Source organism: Panthera onca, chromosome B2 (assembly GCF_046562875.1).
Source record: "Panthera onca isolate mPanOnc1 chromosome B2, mPanOnc1 haplotype 2, whole genome shotgun sequence".
NCBI classification, from domain to species: Eukaryota; Metazoa; Chordata; class Mammalia; order Carnivora; family Felidae; genus Panthera; species Panthera onca.
This window is the reverse complement of record NC_138343.1, coordinates 30,366,190-30,378,959: the sequence shown is the minus strand read 5'-3', so window position 1 is coordinate 30,378,959 and position 12,770 is coordinate 30,366,190. Positions and strand designations below refer to the sequence as shown.

Here is a 12,770-nt window from a genome sequence, read left to right as displayed (position 1 = left end):
GCTGCATAGTAATAGTCTGAGGTATGAATATAACCCAATTTATTTATCCTGGGTGAACGAATTATTTAAGCTCTAGATCCTTTGTATCCTCCCTAGTATCACCAGGGTTGTTGCAAAGATTAAGAGAATTAATATATGGAAAGCATTTAGGCTGGTATCTCACATATAGTAGGTGCTCAATAAAGCTTAGCTATTGATTTCATTATATTCGGATATGTTATTCAACTTGAAATGACCTCTTCCTCATCTGAAGTCCCATACAGTTGTTACTGTAGTGCTCTTTAGGAGGCCAACCTGGCTTCACCATTGGGAAGAGCCAAAAGTCTGTCCTCAGTACCTGAAACGAGCTGGGCTAATTGGATTACCTCTTCCCGGAAAGTCAGGAAATCAGAAGTAGTAGCCAGTAACTGGGAGTTGCTAAGTTAACTCATCTGGACACGTTGTGTTACACAAACTGGTCTGGATCACCTGGCAGAAGAACCAAGCGGCACTCGGAGATCTTGGAAGGAAGGAGGCTTATTTACAACGGTGGAATCAGAGGAGATCATTCTCCAGAGGTCTGAGCACAGAACATTAACAGAGGGGACAATTTATAGTCTGTTACTTCCGCGTTCCTCATTATTAGTAATTTGGCGCCTGAGGCAAGCAGGGTGGGAAGAAGAACCCGGAAGGGAAGTCTTCAGGCAGGGACTGAAATTCCCTGATCAGTCCTGTCAGCCATCATATAACAGATTTTTCCCTATCAGTTGGAGGAAAGGTCCAGTGATAGCCTCACTGAAGGCTCAGGAACTCTGAGGTTCCTGCCTTTCTTGGGACTGGCTTTTTAATCCTTTCTGCTACCCAGGGATTCAGTATCCCCTGTATCTGTTCTCAATAACCTCCTAATAGAAGCCCCCTTTCCCTTCATTAAACTTAGTTTCTGCAGGTTGTTCCCCAAAAGGACCTCAGTGACTAATTTAACATTTAAATTATCAGTTGGTTAAACCTCTGACTTTGGCTCAGGTCATGATCTCACAGTTTGTGGGTTTGAGCCCCATGTAGGGCTCTGTGCTGACAGGTCACAGCCTGGAGCCTGCTTCACATTCTGTGTCTCCCTCTCTCTCTGCAACAAGCCCCCCCCCCCCCCAACTCATGCTCTCTCTCTGTCTCCCTCTCTCAAAAATAAAGAAACATTTTTTAAAAATTTACAAAGACTAGTAGTGGAGAATATCAGTTCAAGGTAATGGTTGCTCGAGATGACTGCTGGCTCAGTCAATAGAGAATGTGACTCTTGATCTCAGGGTTGTGAGTTGGAGCCCTATGTTGGGTGTAGAAGTTACTTAAAAAAAAATAAAATCTTAGGGGCGCCTGGGTGGCTCAGTCGGTTGGGCGGCCGACTTCGGCTCGGGTCATGATCTCGCGGTCCGTGAGTTCGAGCCCCGCGTCGGGCTCTGTGCTGACAGCTCAGAGCCTGGAGCCTGTTTCAGATTCTGTGTCTCCCTCTCTCTGACCCTCCCCTGTTCATGCTCTGTCTCTCCCTGTCTCAAAAATAAATAAAATGTTAAAAAAAAATAAAAAATAAAAAAAATAAAATCTTAAAAAAAAAAAAAAAGATAATCCTTGCTCTTCCTTGTGGACCTGAGTGATTTTTTTTTGTTTGTTTGCACATGTCTTTTTGTTCCATCTAAATTCCTTGAGATCAGGGCTATCATATATCTGGAATCTCCCTTGGAGTACAAAACCATCTGCTGTGGTTGACACTTTACAAAATTAGTGGAAGGAGGGGCCCCTAGGTGGCTGGGTCAGTTAAGCCTCTGACTTGGGCTCAGGTCATCATCTCATTGTTTGTGAGTTTGAGCCCTGTGTGAGGCTCTGCACTGACAGCTTCAGATTCTCTGTCCTCCTATCTCTCTCTGCCCCTCCCCCCCTCAAAAATAAATAAACATTTAAAACAAAATCATGGGGGCGCCTGGGTGGCTCAGTCGGTTGAGCGTCCGACTTCAGCTCAGGTCACGATCTCACGTTCCGTGAGTTCGAGCCCCGCGTCGGGCTCTGGGCTGATGGCTCAGAGCCTGGAGCCTGCTTCCAGTTCTGTGTCTCCCTCTCTCTCTGCCCCTCCCCCGTTCATGCTCTGTCCCTCTCTGTCTCAAAATAAATAAACGTTAAAAAAAAAAAATTTAAAACAAAATCATGGATGGATTGTTCATTTGAGCAAATCCTCGCTGCCCTTCCCTCAAAGGGCCTCACTTCTCCCTAAACCCAGGATAAAATTCCCCCCAAACGGAGACCGAGCTGACTTGATCTGGAGAAGGAAGATAGTTTATTTAATTTAGTGTAACTGTGGCTCACAATTCTGTGTTCTTTTTCCATGCTGGGGTGATTAGGAACCCCATCAATCCCACCACATCTCCCCTACCATAAATCAGGGCAATTCAGAGATATTTCTCTTGGCTGGGGGACCTGCTGGCTTCTCCTGTTCTCTTGCTTTCTCCTCGTACATCAGGATCCTGGTTGAGATGGGAAAAGACAGAGGGATCAGGAGATAGCCTTCTCAAGAGAATATGTTTTAGGCTACTGTGAAAGTCTGGAAGGGGCGCCTGGGTGTCTCAGTCAGTTGGGCAGCCAACTTTGGCTCAGGTCATGATCTCACAGCTCATGAGTTTGAGCCCCACATAGGGCTCTGTGCTGACAGCTCAGAGCCTGGAGCCTGTTTCAGATTCTGTCTCCATCTCTCTGCCCCTCCCCTGCTTGAGCTCTATCTGTCTCTCTCTCTTTCTCAAATATAAAAAATAAAAAACATTAAAAAAAAAAAAAAACCTTTTAAGAAAGTCTGGAAGAGGATGGGGGTTGTTATGGTGGGAGGAAGAGGAAGGAAAGCGGAGATGGGAGAGCTTGGGGCTGTGGGGACTAGAACAATGGGTAGGGATAGGAACTTGGAAGGATCCCTCAAAGAAGGGAAGAAATGGATGCTGAGTAATGTGTAGGTGAGCCTGGGGACAGGGATAGGGGTGAGGGGAAAACAGGTAAGTATAGGAGAGGTTGGAACTGGACCCTCACATTTTTAGGATGGCAGATCTCTTTCCCAACATCATCTTGAGAAAGTCAGAGTAGCTGAAAGTCTCCCCAGAGCCGCTGGACACCTCCCTGATTAGTTTCTTCAGCTCCAGGTGGGTCTTGGGGACCCCGAGTTTTTCCAGCATTCGCTTCAGGGACATGATATCTAGAGGCAGCGGATGGGGGTGAGAGGAGACGAGCCTCTGTCTCTCTCTGTCCTCACCTTCACATTCCCATTCTCCTCCCTCCTACTCTGGTAGCTGGGCCCTCTCCCAAACCACTAAGAACTGCAGGAGACACCTCCCTCTTCCTGGGTCTGCACACTTCCCCAGATCACTCTTTTCTCACCGATATCTCCGTTTCCATTCAGGTCAAACTCCATGTATTTCTCTGGGTGAGGGGAGAAAGCAGATAGGGTCAGCGCTGGCTGGAGGGTCCTCGGGAAGGGGCACGGCAGGGGATTGAGAAAGGAGTTGCTAACCAAGCCCTAGGTGGGGAAGATGTGAAAGGAGGAGGTAGGGCAGCCTGAGGAAGTGTGGGTCGGGTAGAGGGGCCCTGTTAAAGTGTAGGGAAACAGAGAGGGTGCTGGGCAGGGCAGCCCAAGGAAAGGGACGGCAACTAGGGGGGCAATAGGGGCAGCCTCCCTTCTTCCCACCATAAATGTAGATTTTGTGTCTCTGCTGTCCCTTCTCTGTCCTTGGGGAAATCCTGCCCTCCTCACTCCTCCCCTCCCTCCCCCCTACAGTTTTCCCCTCACTCTTGAAGGCTTCCAGTTTGGAGAGCAGATCCTCATCACTGCTATATTTGGGATCATCCAGGAATTGCTGTTGGGGGGGGGGGAACAAGAGGCAGGATAGGTCCCCTGGTCCAGGGTTCCCTTCCCACAGGCCCTGCCCCCTTAGATCTTCCTTTTACCTTGTTGATTTCATCCAGTCTATCTTCCTGCTGGGCCTTCAGCAGCCCGAAGGCTTTTCCTCCTGAGGGGGCACAAAGGTTAATGCTTCCTTACCTCCCATTCCTCTTCTTACCCCCACACCCGCCCAGGGCCATCACATTTCTGCCTTCCTAGGCCTGCTCACCACCCCCAGCCCCTGCCCAGATCTGTCCATCTCTTTACTCTCATTTTAGGCTCTGCCGATTCTACCTTCCCTACCTTGTAAATCTCTGGTGTGGCTCATAGCTCAGCAGCTGCTGGAGAGGCCGGTGGACTGGTGGGTACAGACCAAGCTGGCGCCCTCTGTCTCCTCTCCCATCAGCCTCTTCTGAGGCCTCCCTCCCAGACTTCCCCTTTCCCCTTATTCGCTTTTCCTCTAGTCCCAGGCTTCACTTCCCCATCAGCTTTTGCTGACAAGAGCACCCCAGAAGGAAGGGGGGGGGTGGCTGCAGGATGGAGAAGAGAAAATAACATTCTCCCAAATTCCTCTTAAGGAGAGCCCAGTGTGTGCATGAAAGAAAGAAGCCTTGGGGGCGCCTGGGTGGCTCAATCAGTTAACTCTCGGACTTTGGCTCCGGTCATGGTCTCCCAGGTTCGTGAGTACAGCCCTGCATCGGGCTCTGTGCTGATAGCTTGGAGCCTGGAGCCTGCTTCAGATTCTCTCTCTCTCTCTCTCTCTCTCTCTCTCTCTCTCTCTCTGACCACCAACGCTCATACTCTTTCTCTCTCTCAAAAATAAACCTTAAAAAAGAAGAATAAGAAAGGAAAGAAGCCACTGGAAGTATGGCGGTAGGGGGGGGACGGAGGAGTATTTATTCTCAGGAACAAATGGTCTTTGAACAGGTCCAGAGGGTCAGGTAACCCTCAAGGCTTGCATTTTCTCAGGTTTCATGATTCTGGGTATGCAGGTTTAGATAGACAGCTGAGGAAGGGCTGACTGAATTTTTCTAGGCCATGAATGGGAGAAAAATCTGAAGTCCACTGGCACATCTGGGAGGAATGCAAGATGTGAGGGATCAGAAAGGGAGAGAAGCTTCACTCTCTGGTCTGGCAGTTCCACGGAAGCACTTGGAAATGTGGAAATGTCTAACAAACGAGTTTTTTTTTTTAATCTTTACCATTTATTTTTGAAAGACAGAGACAGACAGACAGACAGACAGACAAAGCTTGAGTGGGGGAATGTCAGAGAGAGAGGGAGACACAGAATCTGAAATAGACTCCAGGCTCCGAGCTGTCAGCACAGAGCCCCACGCGGGGCTTGAACCCACAGACCACAAGATCATGACCTGAGCCGAAGTTGGACGCTTAACTGACTGACCCACCCAGGTGCCCCCAAATGAGTTTTATTTGTTCACTTTAGGATGTGCAATGTAACCCACTCATCTTATCTCCTTTGAAATATTTAGTGAAATCTACAGAGCTCAGGAATTCGAGAATTTAAGTGGATTCTTTGGAGGAACTGAAAGTGTTACTGAGAGAGACAGCATTTGTAGACACAAGAGCCAGGAGGTGAAACCAACATTAGGGATGTGTGTGTGCATGTGGGGGGATGCCAGCCACCGTGGGTTCAAGAGAGTGGATAAGTAACCTCTAATAAATGTCTTCACTACATATATACGCTTTCCTTTTTTTGCTGTATGGGTAATTGCTTCTAGGGGAGGGGAGGATAACGCATTCCCCTCACTGAGACATTTTGTTCAAACTCCCCACCCAGAGCTCTACCCACCCTGCCCCAGCATTGATGGAGACACCTTTCCTTCTCCTCTTCCTTCCACCTTATTTCCCCTTCTGCAGCCAGGAGTATTTACTTCTCACTGCCCTCTCCCTGACCCTTGCAGGTCAGGGGAGATGCTGGGGTGAACTCTGACTTTTTGACTTCCCTTTATTGCACCTGCCTCTAACCCTTCAGAGAAAGCTGCAACCCTGCACTCAGGTCTCATCGCCTAGTGGGAGGAATTCATTTCCTTATTCATACATTTATTCAACAAATATTTATCAAGTACTTACTATATGCTAGCTCAGTGAACCAAACAAATGTCAGTTCTTGTCCTCATGGACAGTGTAATTGCGGCAGACAGACAATAAAAATAAATATATTGGGGGACCTGAGTGACTCAGTAGGTTAAGCATCCGACTTCGGCTCAGGTCATGGTCTCGTGGTTAGTGAATTTGAGCCCTGCATCAGGCTCTGTGCTGACAGGTCAGAGCCTGGAGCCTGCTTTGGTTCTGTGTCTCCCTCTCTGTCTCTGCCCCTCCCCTGCTCGTGCTCTGTCTCAGTCTCTCAAAAATAAATAAGCTTAAAAAAAAATTAAAAATAAATAATTAAATATATTAGAGGCATCTGGCTGGCTCAGTCAGTGGAGAATGTGACTCTTGATCTCCGGGTTGTGAGTTTGAGCCCCATGTTGGGTATAGAGATTACCTAAAAATAAAAAATTTTAGAAATGATAATCATTAAAGGTGGCAGGAACCTATGCGGAAAAACAAAGTAGGGAAGGGGGACAGGAAGTGCTATGGTGGACTGTAGTATTAAACAGGGTGATCAGGAAGGCTTCTCTGAGAAAATGATATTTGAGCAAAGATTTCAAGGAGCTATGGAAAAAGCCCTGTGGCTATATGGGAGAGGAGCATTTCAGGCAGAGGGCACAGCAAGTGCAAAGGTCCTGAGGTGAGAATATGTCTAGCTATCTGGAATATTCACGAAGCAGCAGGATGGCCAGTGAAGCTGGAGCCAGGTGTGTGAGGGGAGACGGCCAGATTGTGTAGGGCTTTATAGGCCATTGGGAAGACTCTGGTCTGTATTTAGGGTGTGACTGCCTTCTAGACTGTTCTTTCCATCAAGGATGGTTTGGCAGACTACCACAGTGGGATAGAGCTTAGATGCTCAGAGAAATGTCTGGGGATAAAGTGTCCCTGCTCTGACGTGGGACAAAAGTGAAGAGAAAGACTCTTTTGAAGGGCAAAAGGGTAGAGAACAAATCCCAGCCAGAACACAGCTGTGGGGAAAGCCTGTGAAGAACAGACATGCAAGAAGACATCTCTCACCCCAACTCAGAGCCCTACCCTCTCAACTGCAGAGAAGACTAGCTCATAGTAGGTAGGGGTAAAGGGAAGGTGGGGCTTCTGGGCACAGGTGGGAAATAGCTGTAGGGGTGCATTTAGGGGCCTGCTGCAAGGAATCCACGAGAACTTGGACATAGGGGAAGTAGATAGCTCTCTGACAGGCTGCAAGATCTAGAACTGAACTGAGATGTGCAGAATCCCCTTAAGATAGTGGCTCTCAGTGAGTGGCCCTTCCATCAACATTAACATAGAAGCAAGTTAGAAATGCCCCTTGTTGGGCCTCAGCGCAGACCTACTGAATCAGAAACAGTGGGGAGTGGTCCTAACACACTAGTTTTGTTTTGTTTTGTTTTGTTTTTTAAATATTTTTTTAACGTTTATTTATTTTTGAGACAGAGAGAGACAGAGCATGAATGGGGGAGGGGCAGAGAGAGGGAGACACAGAATCCGAAACAGGCTCCAGGCTCTGAGCCATCAGCCCAGAGCCCGACGCGGGGCTCGAACTCACGGACCGCGAGATCGCAACCTGAGCCGAAGTCGGATGCTCAACCGACTGAGCCACACAGGCGCCCCCACACTAGTTTTTTAACAAGTGCCTCAGGTGATGTGGATACACCCTCAAGAGAGCCACTGCCCCAAAGCAACAGAGGTTCCCAAGCCTGCAAGGCTTGCTGAACCCAGGCTGGAGGTGTCAACTTAGCTTAAGCTTGGTTTAGAGGTCAGCCTTGGAGGAAGAAAAAAAGGAGGAGTCACTGAGGCCAGAGTGTCCAGCCAAGGAGTCAGGGAGATGATGCTGAGCTGGCTCAGGAAATGACCCATTAGATGGGGCATCTGGGTGGCTCAGTTAAGCCCCGACTTAGGCTCAGGTCATGATCTCACAGTTCGTGGGTTCGAGTCCTGTGTTGGGCTCTGTGCTGACAGCTCAGAGCCTGGAGCCTGCTTTGGATTCTGTGTCTCCCTCTCTCTCTCTGTCCCTTTCCCGCTCGCTCTCTCTCTCTCTCTCTCTCTCTCTCTCTCAAAAATAAATAAACATAAAAAAATTAAAAAAAAAAAAAGAGGGGCGCCTGGGTGGCGCAGTCGGTTAAGCGTCCGACTTCAGCCAGGTCACGATCTCGCGGTCCGTGAGTTCGAGCCCCGCGTCAGGCTCTGGGCTGATGGCTCGGAGCCTGGAGCCTGTTTCCGATTCTGTGTCTCCCTCTCTCTCTGACCCTCCCCCGTTCATGCTCTGTCTCTCTCTGTCCCAAAAATAAATAAAAAATGTTGAAAAAAAAAAAATTAAAAAAAAAAAAAAAAAAAAGAAACGACCCACTAGAACCCCATGAGAACCCCATGAGATTAGAATCCCATATGAAACTAGCACTGTGTTGCTAAGGGCCCTTGTTATGATTCCGTGCTCTCCTGGGTAACAGCTGCTTAGAATTAGGCTCCATGGAGTGTGCTTACAGGAAAAAAAATATACTGGCCAGAAAACTTGTCTGTGTGTGTGTGTGTGCTGGAAGTCTTCTGTTTGCCCCTCCGCTCTCCCTCTCCCACACTGCTCTCTGCCCCAGGAAACTGACCTGTACAGACCACACCAAGGGCACCTGTGGCTTCTAGCCAGTTTTGGCTGATGGAGAGCCTGGCACATTACATGTATTGCCTTGTCAATAACCACATCACAGTTTAAAGTTCTTTGTAAGTTTATTTATTTAATTTAATTTATTTTTTAATGTTAATTTATTTTTGAGACAGTGCGAGAGATGGAGTGCAAGCAGTGGAGGGGTAGAGAGAGGGAGACACAGAATCCGAAGCAGGCTCCAAGCTCCTAGCTGTCAGCACAGAGCCCAATGCAGGGCTCCAACTCACAAACCGCAAGATCATGACCTGAGACAAAGTCGGACACTTAACTGACTGAGCCACTTAGGCGCCCCTATTTATTTACTTTTTAAAAGTTTATTTAAGTAATCTCTACACCCATTTGCGGCTCAAACTCATGACCCCAACTTCAGAACTCCCATATTCTACCGACTGAAACCGGCTAGGCACCTCCACAGTTTAAAGTTCTTATTTAAGGGGTGCCTGGGTGGCTCAGCTGGTTAAGCGTCCCAACTCTTGATTTTGGCTCAGGTCATGATCTCACGGTTTGTGAGTTCAAGCCCCACGATGTGCTCTGTGCTGACAGCTCAGAGCCTGGAGAGCCTGCTTCGGATTCTGTGTCTCCTTTCTCTGCCTCTCCCCCGCTCATGCTCTCTCTCTCTCTCTCTCTCAAAAATAAACATTAAAAACATATTTTTAAATAAATAAAAAACAAATGTCTTGTCTTTTAGGGGTGCATGGCTGGCTCAGTCACTTGAGCTTCCAACTCTTGATTTTGGCCCAGGTCCTGACCCCAGAGTTGTGAGATCTAACCCTGCATGGGGCTCTGCACTGAGTGTGGACTTTGCTTAAGATTCTCTCTCCCCCTGTCCGTCACTTCCATTCACTCGCTCTCTCTCTAAAAATAATAAGGGGCGCCTGGGTGGCTCGGTTGGTTAAGCATCCAACTTTGGCTCAGGTCATGATCTCACAGCTCATGAGTTCAAGCCCTGCGTCTGGCTCTATGCTGACAGCCCAGAGCCCAGAGCCTGAAGCCTGCTTGGAATTCTGTGTCTCCCTTTCTCTCTGCTCCTCCCCTGCTCACACTCTGTCTCTCTCTCTCAAAAAATAAATAAACATTTGGGGCGCCTGGGTGGCTCAGTCGGTTAAGCGTCCGACTTCGGCTCAGGTCATGATCTCGTGGTCCGTGAGTTCGAGCCCCGCGTTGGTCTCTGTGCTGACAGCTCAGAGCCTGGAGCCTGTTTCAGATTCTGTGTCTCCCTCTCTCTGACCCTCCCCTGTTCATGCTCTGTCTCTTCCTGTCTCAAAAATAAATAAAACGTTAAAAAATTTTTTTAAAAATAAATAAACATTTAAAAAAATTAAAAAAGACAAGCACTTTTGTTAAAAATAAACAAACATAAAAATTAAAAAATTACAAATGTCTTTTATTTAATGTGGCAGTAAAGAACTACATGATTTATCCTATTGCAACTTTTTATGTTTTTATTAAAACTTAAAAAAAAATCTTTATTTATTTTGAGAAAGAGAGAGACAGAGCGTGAGCAAGGGAGGGGCAGAGAGAGAGGGAGACACAAAATCTGAAGTAGGATCCAGGCTCTGAGCTGTCAACACAGAGCCAGACATGGGACTCCAACTCACGGACTGCGAGATCAATGGCCTGAGCCAAAGTCGGACGCTTAAGTGACAGAGCCACCCAGGCACCCCAATTGCAACTTTTAAAAAAGTGTTTATTTTGAGAGAGAAAGAGAGTGGGGAGGAGCAGAGAGAGAGAGAGAGAGAGAGAGAGAGAGAGAATTGCCTGCAGGCTCCACACTGTCAGCGCAGAGCCCAACTCGGTGCTTGAACTCAGGACCTTTGAGATTATGACCTTACCCGGAATCAAGAGTCAGACACTTAACCCACTGAGCCACCCAGATGTCTCACAACTTTTATTTTTGAAGATTTTATTTATTTATTTATTTATTTATTTATTTATTTATTTATTTATTTATTTATTTTTAGTAATCTCTAACCCAAGGTGGAGCTTGAATTCACAATCCGGAGATCAAGAGTCACATGCTCATCCACCTGATCCAGCCAGGCGCCCCTCTATTGCAACTTTTAATTAATATTTTTGTAACTATAATGGGTTTACTTTGTTATACATTTTTTATGTTATGCTTTACCAGAATGCCAAAGACATCTGCGGTACAAAATGAGTTAGAATCTCTGCCGTAATCTTTTTCTTCCCTCATTCCTTTGAACCTGGGGTGGTAATATCCCTTGTGATTCCCCTCTACCCCACTCACAGCTTTGTAAATAAATGAGCTCCTCGGGGCGCCTGGGTGGCTCAGTCGGTTAAGCGTCCGACTTCAGCTCAGGTCACGATCTCACTGTCCGTGAGTTTGAGCCCCGCCTCGGGCTCTGTGCTGACAACTCAGAGCCTGGAGCCTGTTTCAGATTCTGTGTCTCCCTCTCTCTCTGACCCTCCCCCGTTCATGCTCTGTCTCTCCCTGTCTCAAAAATAAATAAAACGTTAAAAAAAATTAAAAAAAATAAATGAGCTCCTCAACCTAATTTGAGGGTGCTGTTTCCTGTTTTCCCCCAGACTCTGACTGATGCCATGTGCATACGTCTGCATGGAGGGAGTGTGAGGGCCTGGGGAGAAATGGATTTCTGCAGCTCTGTTTCTCACTGTCAATGGGTAAAAGGGTTTCCTGGCGTGTGCACCAGACCCAGGGGCTTAACAAGATGCTCTCCTTGAAGCCAGGTGAAAACCTCGGCCTTACTGAAAGCCTTTTCTTTTCTAAAAAGCCTTCTTGTAGGGCTTTGAGGGGAGCACAGCAGCAGTTTACTCCTAAATTTCACCTCTTGTCTCCTGGAAACCATACAGAACGATAAGGAGATTGGTGTCTCACACACTCACACACACACACACACACACACACACACACACACTACATTTTCACTGAAACTAGGACACCCGACACACCTACAGACTCCAAATTATGAGTACGTGTGTCCAAATTCCACACTGAAAAGGCAGAGGCAGTCCCCAACAACGTGTCAGGGAAGATTAGGGAGAGAAGGAGGGTCCAAGTGACAGCTCTGAAAAAACAAATACTCCTTCCTGGGAGGAAGGGCATCACCCGGAGAAGGAAAACCTGAGCGCAGGGCTGACTAAATGGACTCAAGTATTGGTAAAAGGTGGAGAGAGAATGTTTTAAAGGAGGGAGAATGTCAGCTCCTGCGCTGACAGTGCGGAGCCCACGTGGGATTTTCTCTCTGCCTCTCTGCCCCTCCCCTGCTCTCTCGCTCGCAAGTGTGTTCTTTCTCTGTCTCTCAGTATAAATAAACATTTTAAAAATAAATAAAAATAACTAAGTGCCTGAAGGGACCCAGAGGTGGCAGATATCAGAAAGTGCCAGCAAAATGCTTTTATTTTTTAAAATTTATTTAAAGTTTATTTATTTATTTATTTAGGGAGAGAGAGAGAGAGAACAAGAGAAAGAAAGTGGGGAAGGGACAGAGAGATGGGGAGAGGGAGAATCCCAAGCAGGCTCGGAACCATCAGAGCAGAGCCCGACAAGGGACTTGAACTCCCAAACCACGAGTTCATGACCTAAGCCGAAGTCGGACACCCAACCAACTGTGCCCCCAAATTCTCCTTAATGTTAAGTGCATCACCCAAACATTATGCACACTTGGGAGATGACGGCCTGTGAGGCCTCCTGGGAAATAAAGAAGCGTCAGGTTGGGGGTAAACACTTGCTTAACTAGGAGACGCTCTCAGATGCAGAGAAGGTAGTGGCCGTATAGGAGTGCCAAATTAAAAAAAATTTTTTTTCAGTTTATTTATTTATTTTGAGAGAGACAGAGACAGTGTGAGTAGGGGAGGGGCAGAGAGAGAGAGAGAGAGAGAGAGAGAGAGAGAGAGAGAGAATCCCAAGCAGGCTCCACACTGGCAGCGCAGAGCCTGAGGCAGGGTTCAACCTCAGGAAACCCTGAGATCACAACCTGAGCCGAAACTGAAACCGAGACTCAGTAGCTTGACTGACCGAGCCACTGAGGCACCCTAGGGGTGCCAAATTTTAAGGAAATAATCTACTGTTATGGCAATAGTGGAGGAGCCCTTGAACTTGTAAATCTGGAAATCCATCTTGGACCCTCTCCTCACCCCCCT

The 12,770-nt window shown here is 47.4% G+C and overlaps 1 protein-coding gene across 2 annotated transcripts; it reads right to left on the bottom strand.

The window, feature by feature from the left end:
• Positions 1-2,280: 2,280 nt before the first annotated feature.
• AIF1 (allograft inflammatory factor 1) lies at positions 2,281-4,325 on the bottom strand. 2 transcript variants are annotated; one of them, XM_060615088.2, is made up of 6 exons: positions 4,187-4,322; positions 3,949-4,010; positions 3,791-3,857; positions 3,382-3,423; positions 3,037-3,199; positions 2,281-2,486 (listed from the first exon to the last, which is right to left on the bottom strand). In XM_060615088.2, exons 1-6 carry the CDS (start codon positions 4,209-4,211, stop codon positions 2,402-2,404), a joined length of 444 nt encoding a protein of 147 aa, XP_060471071.1. In that variant the 5' UTR covers positions 4,212-4,322; the 3' UTR covers positions 2,281-2,401. The 2 variants fall into 2 exon arrangements, with proteins under 2 accessions (XP_060471071.1, XP_060471072.1); XM_060615089.2 differs by lacking the exon at positions 3,382-3,423 and having other exon boundaries at positions 4,187-4,325.
• Between the last annotated feature and the right edge of the window lie 8,445 nt (positions 4,326-12,770).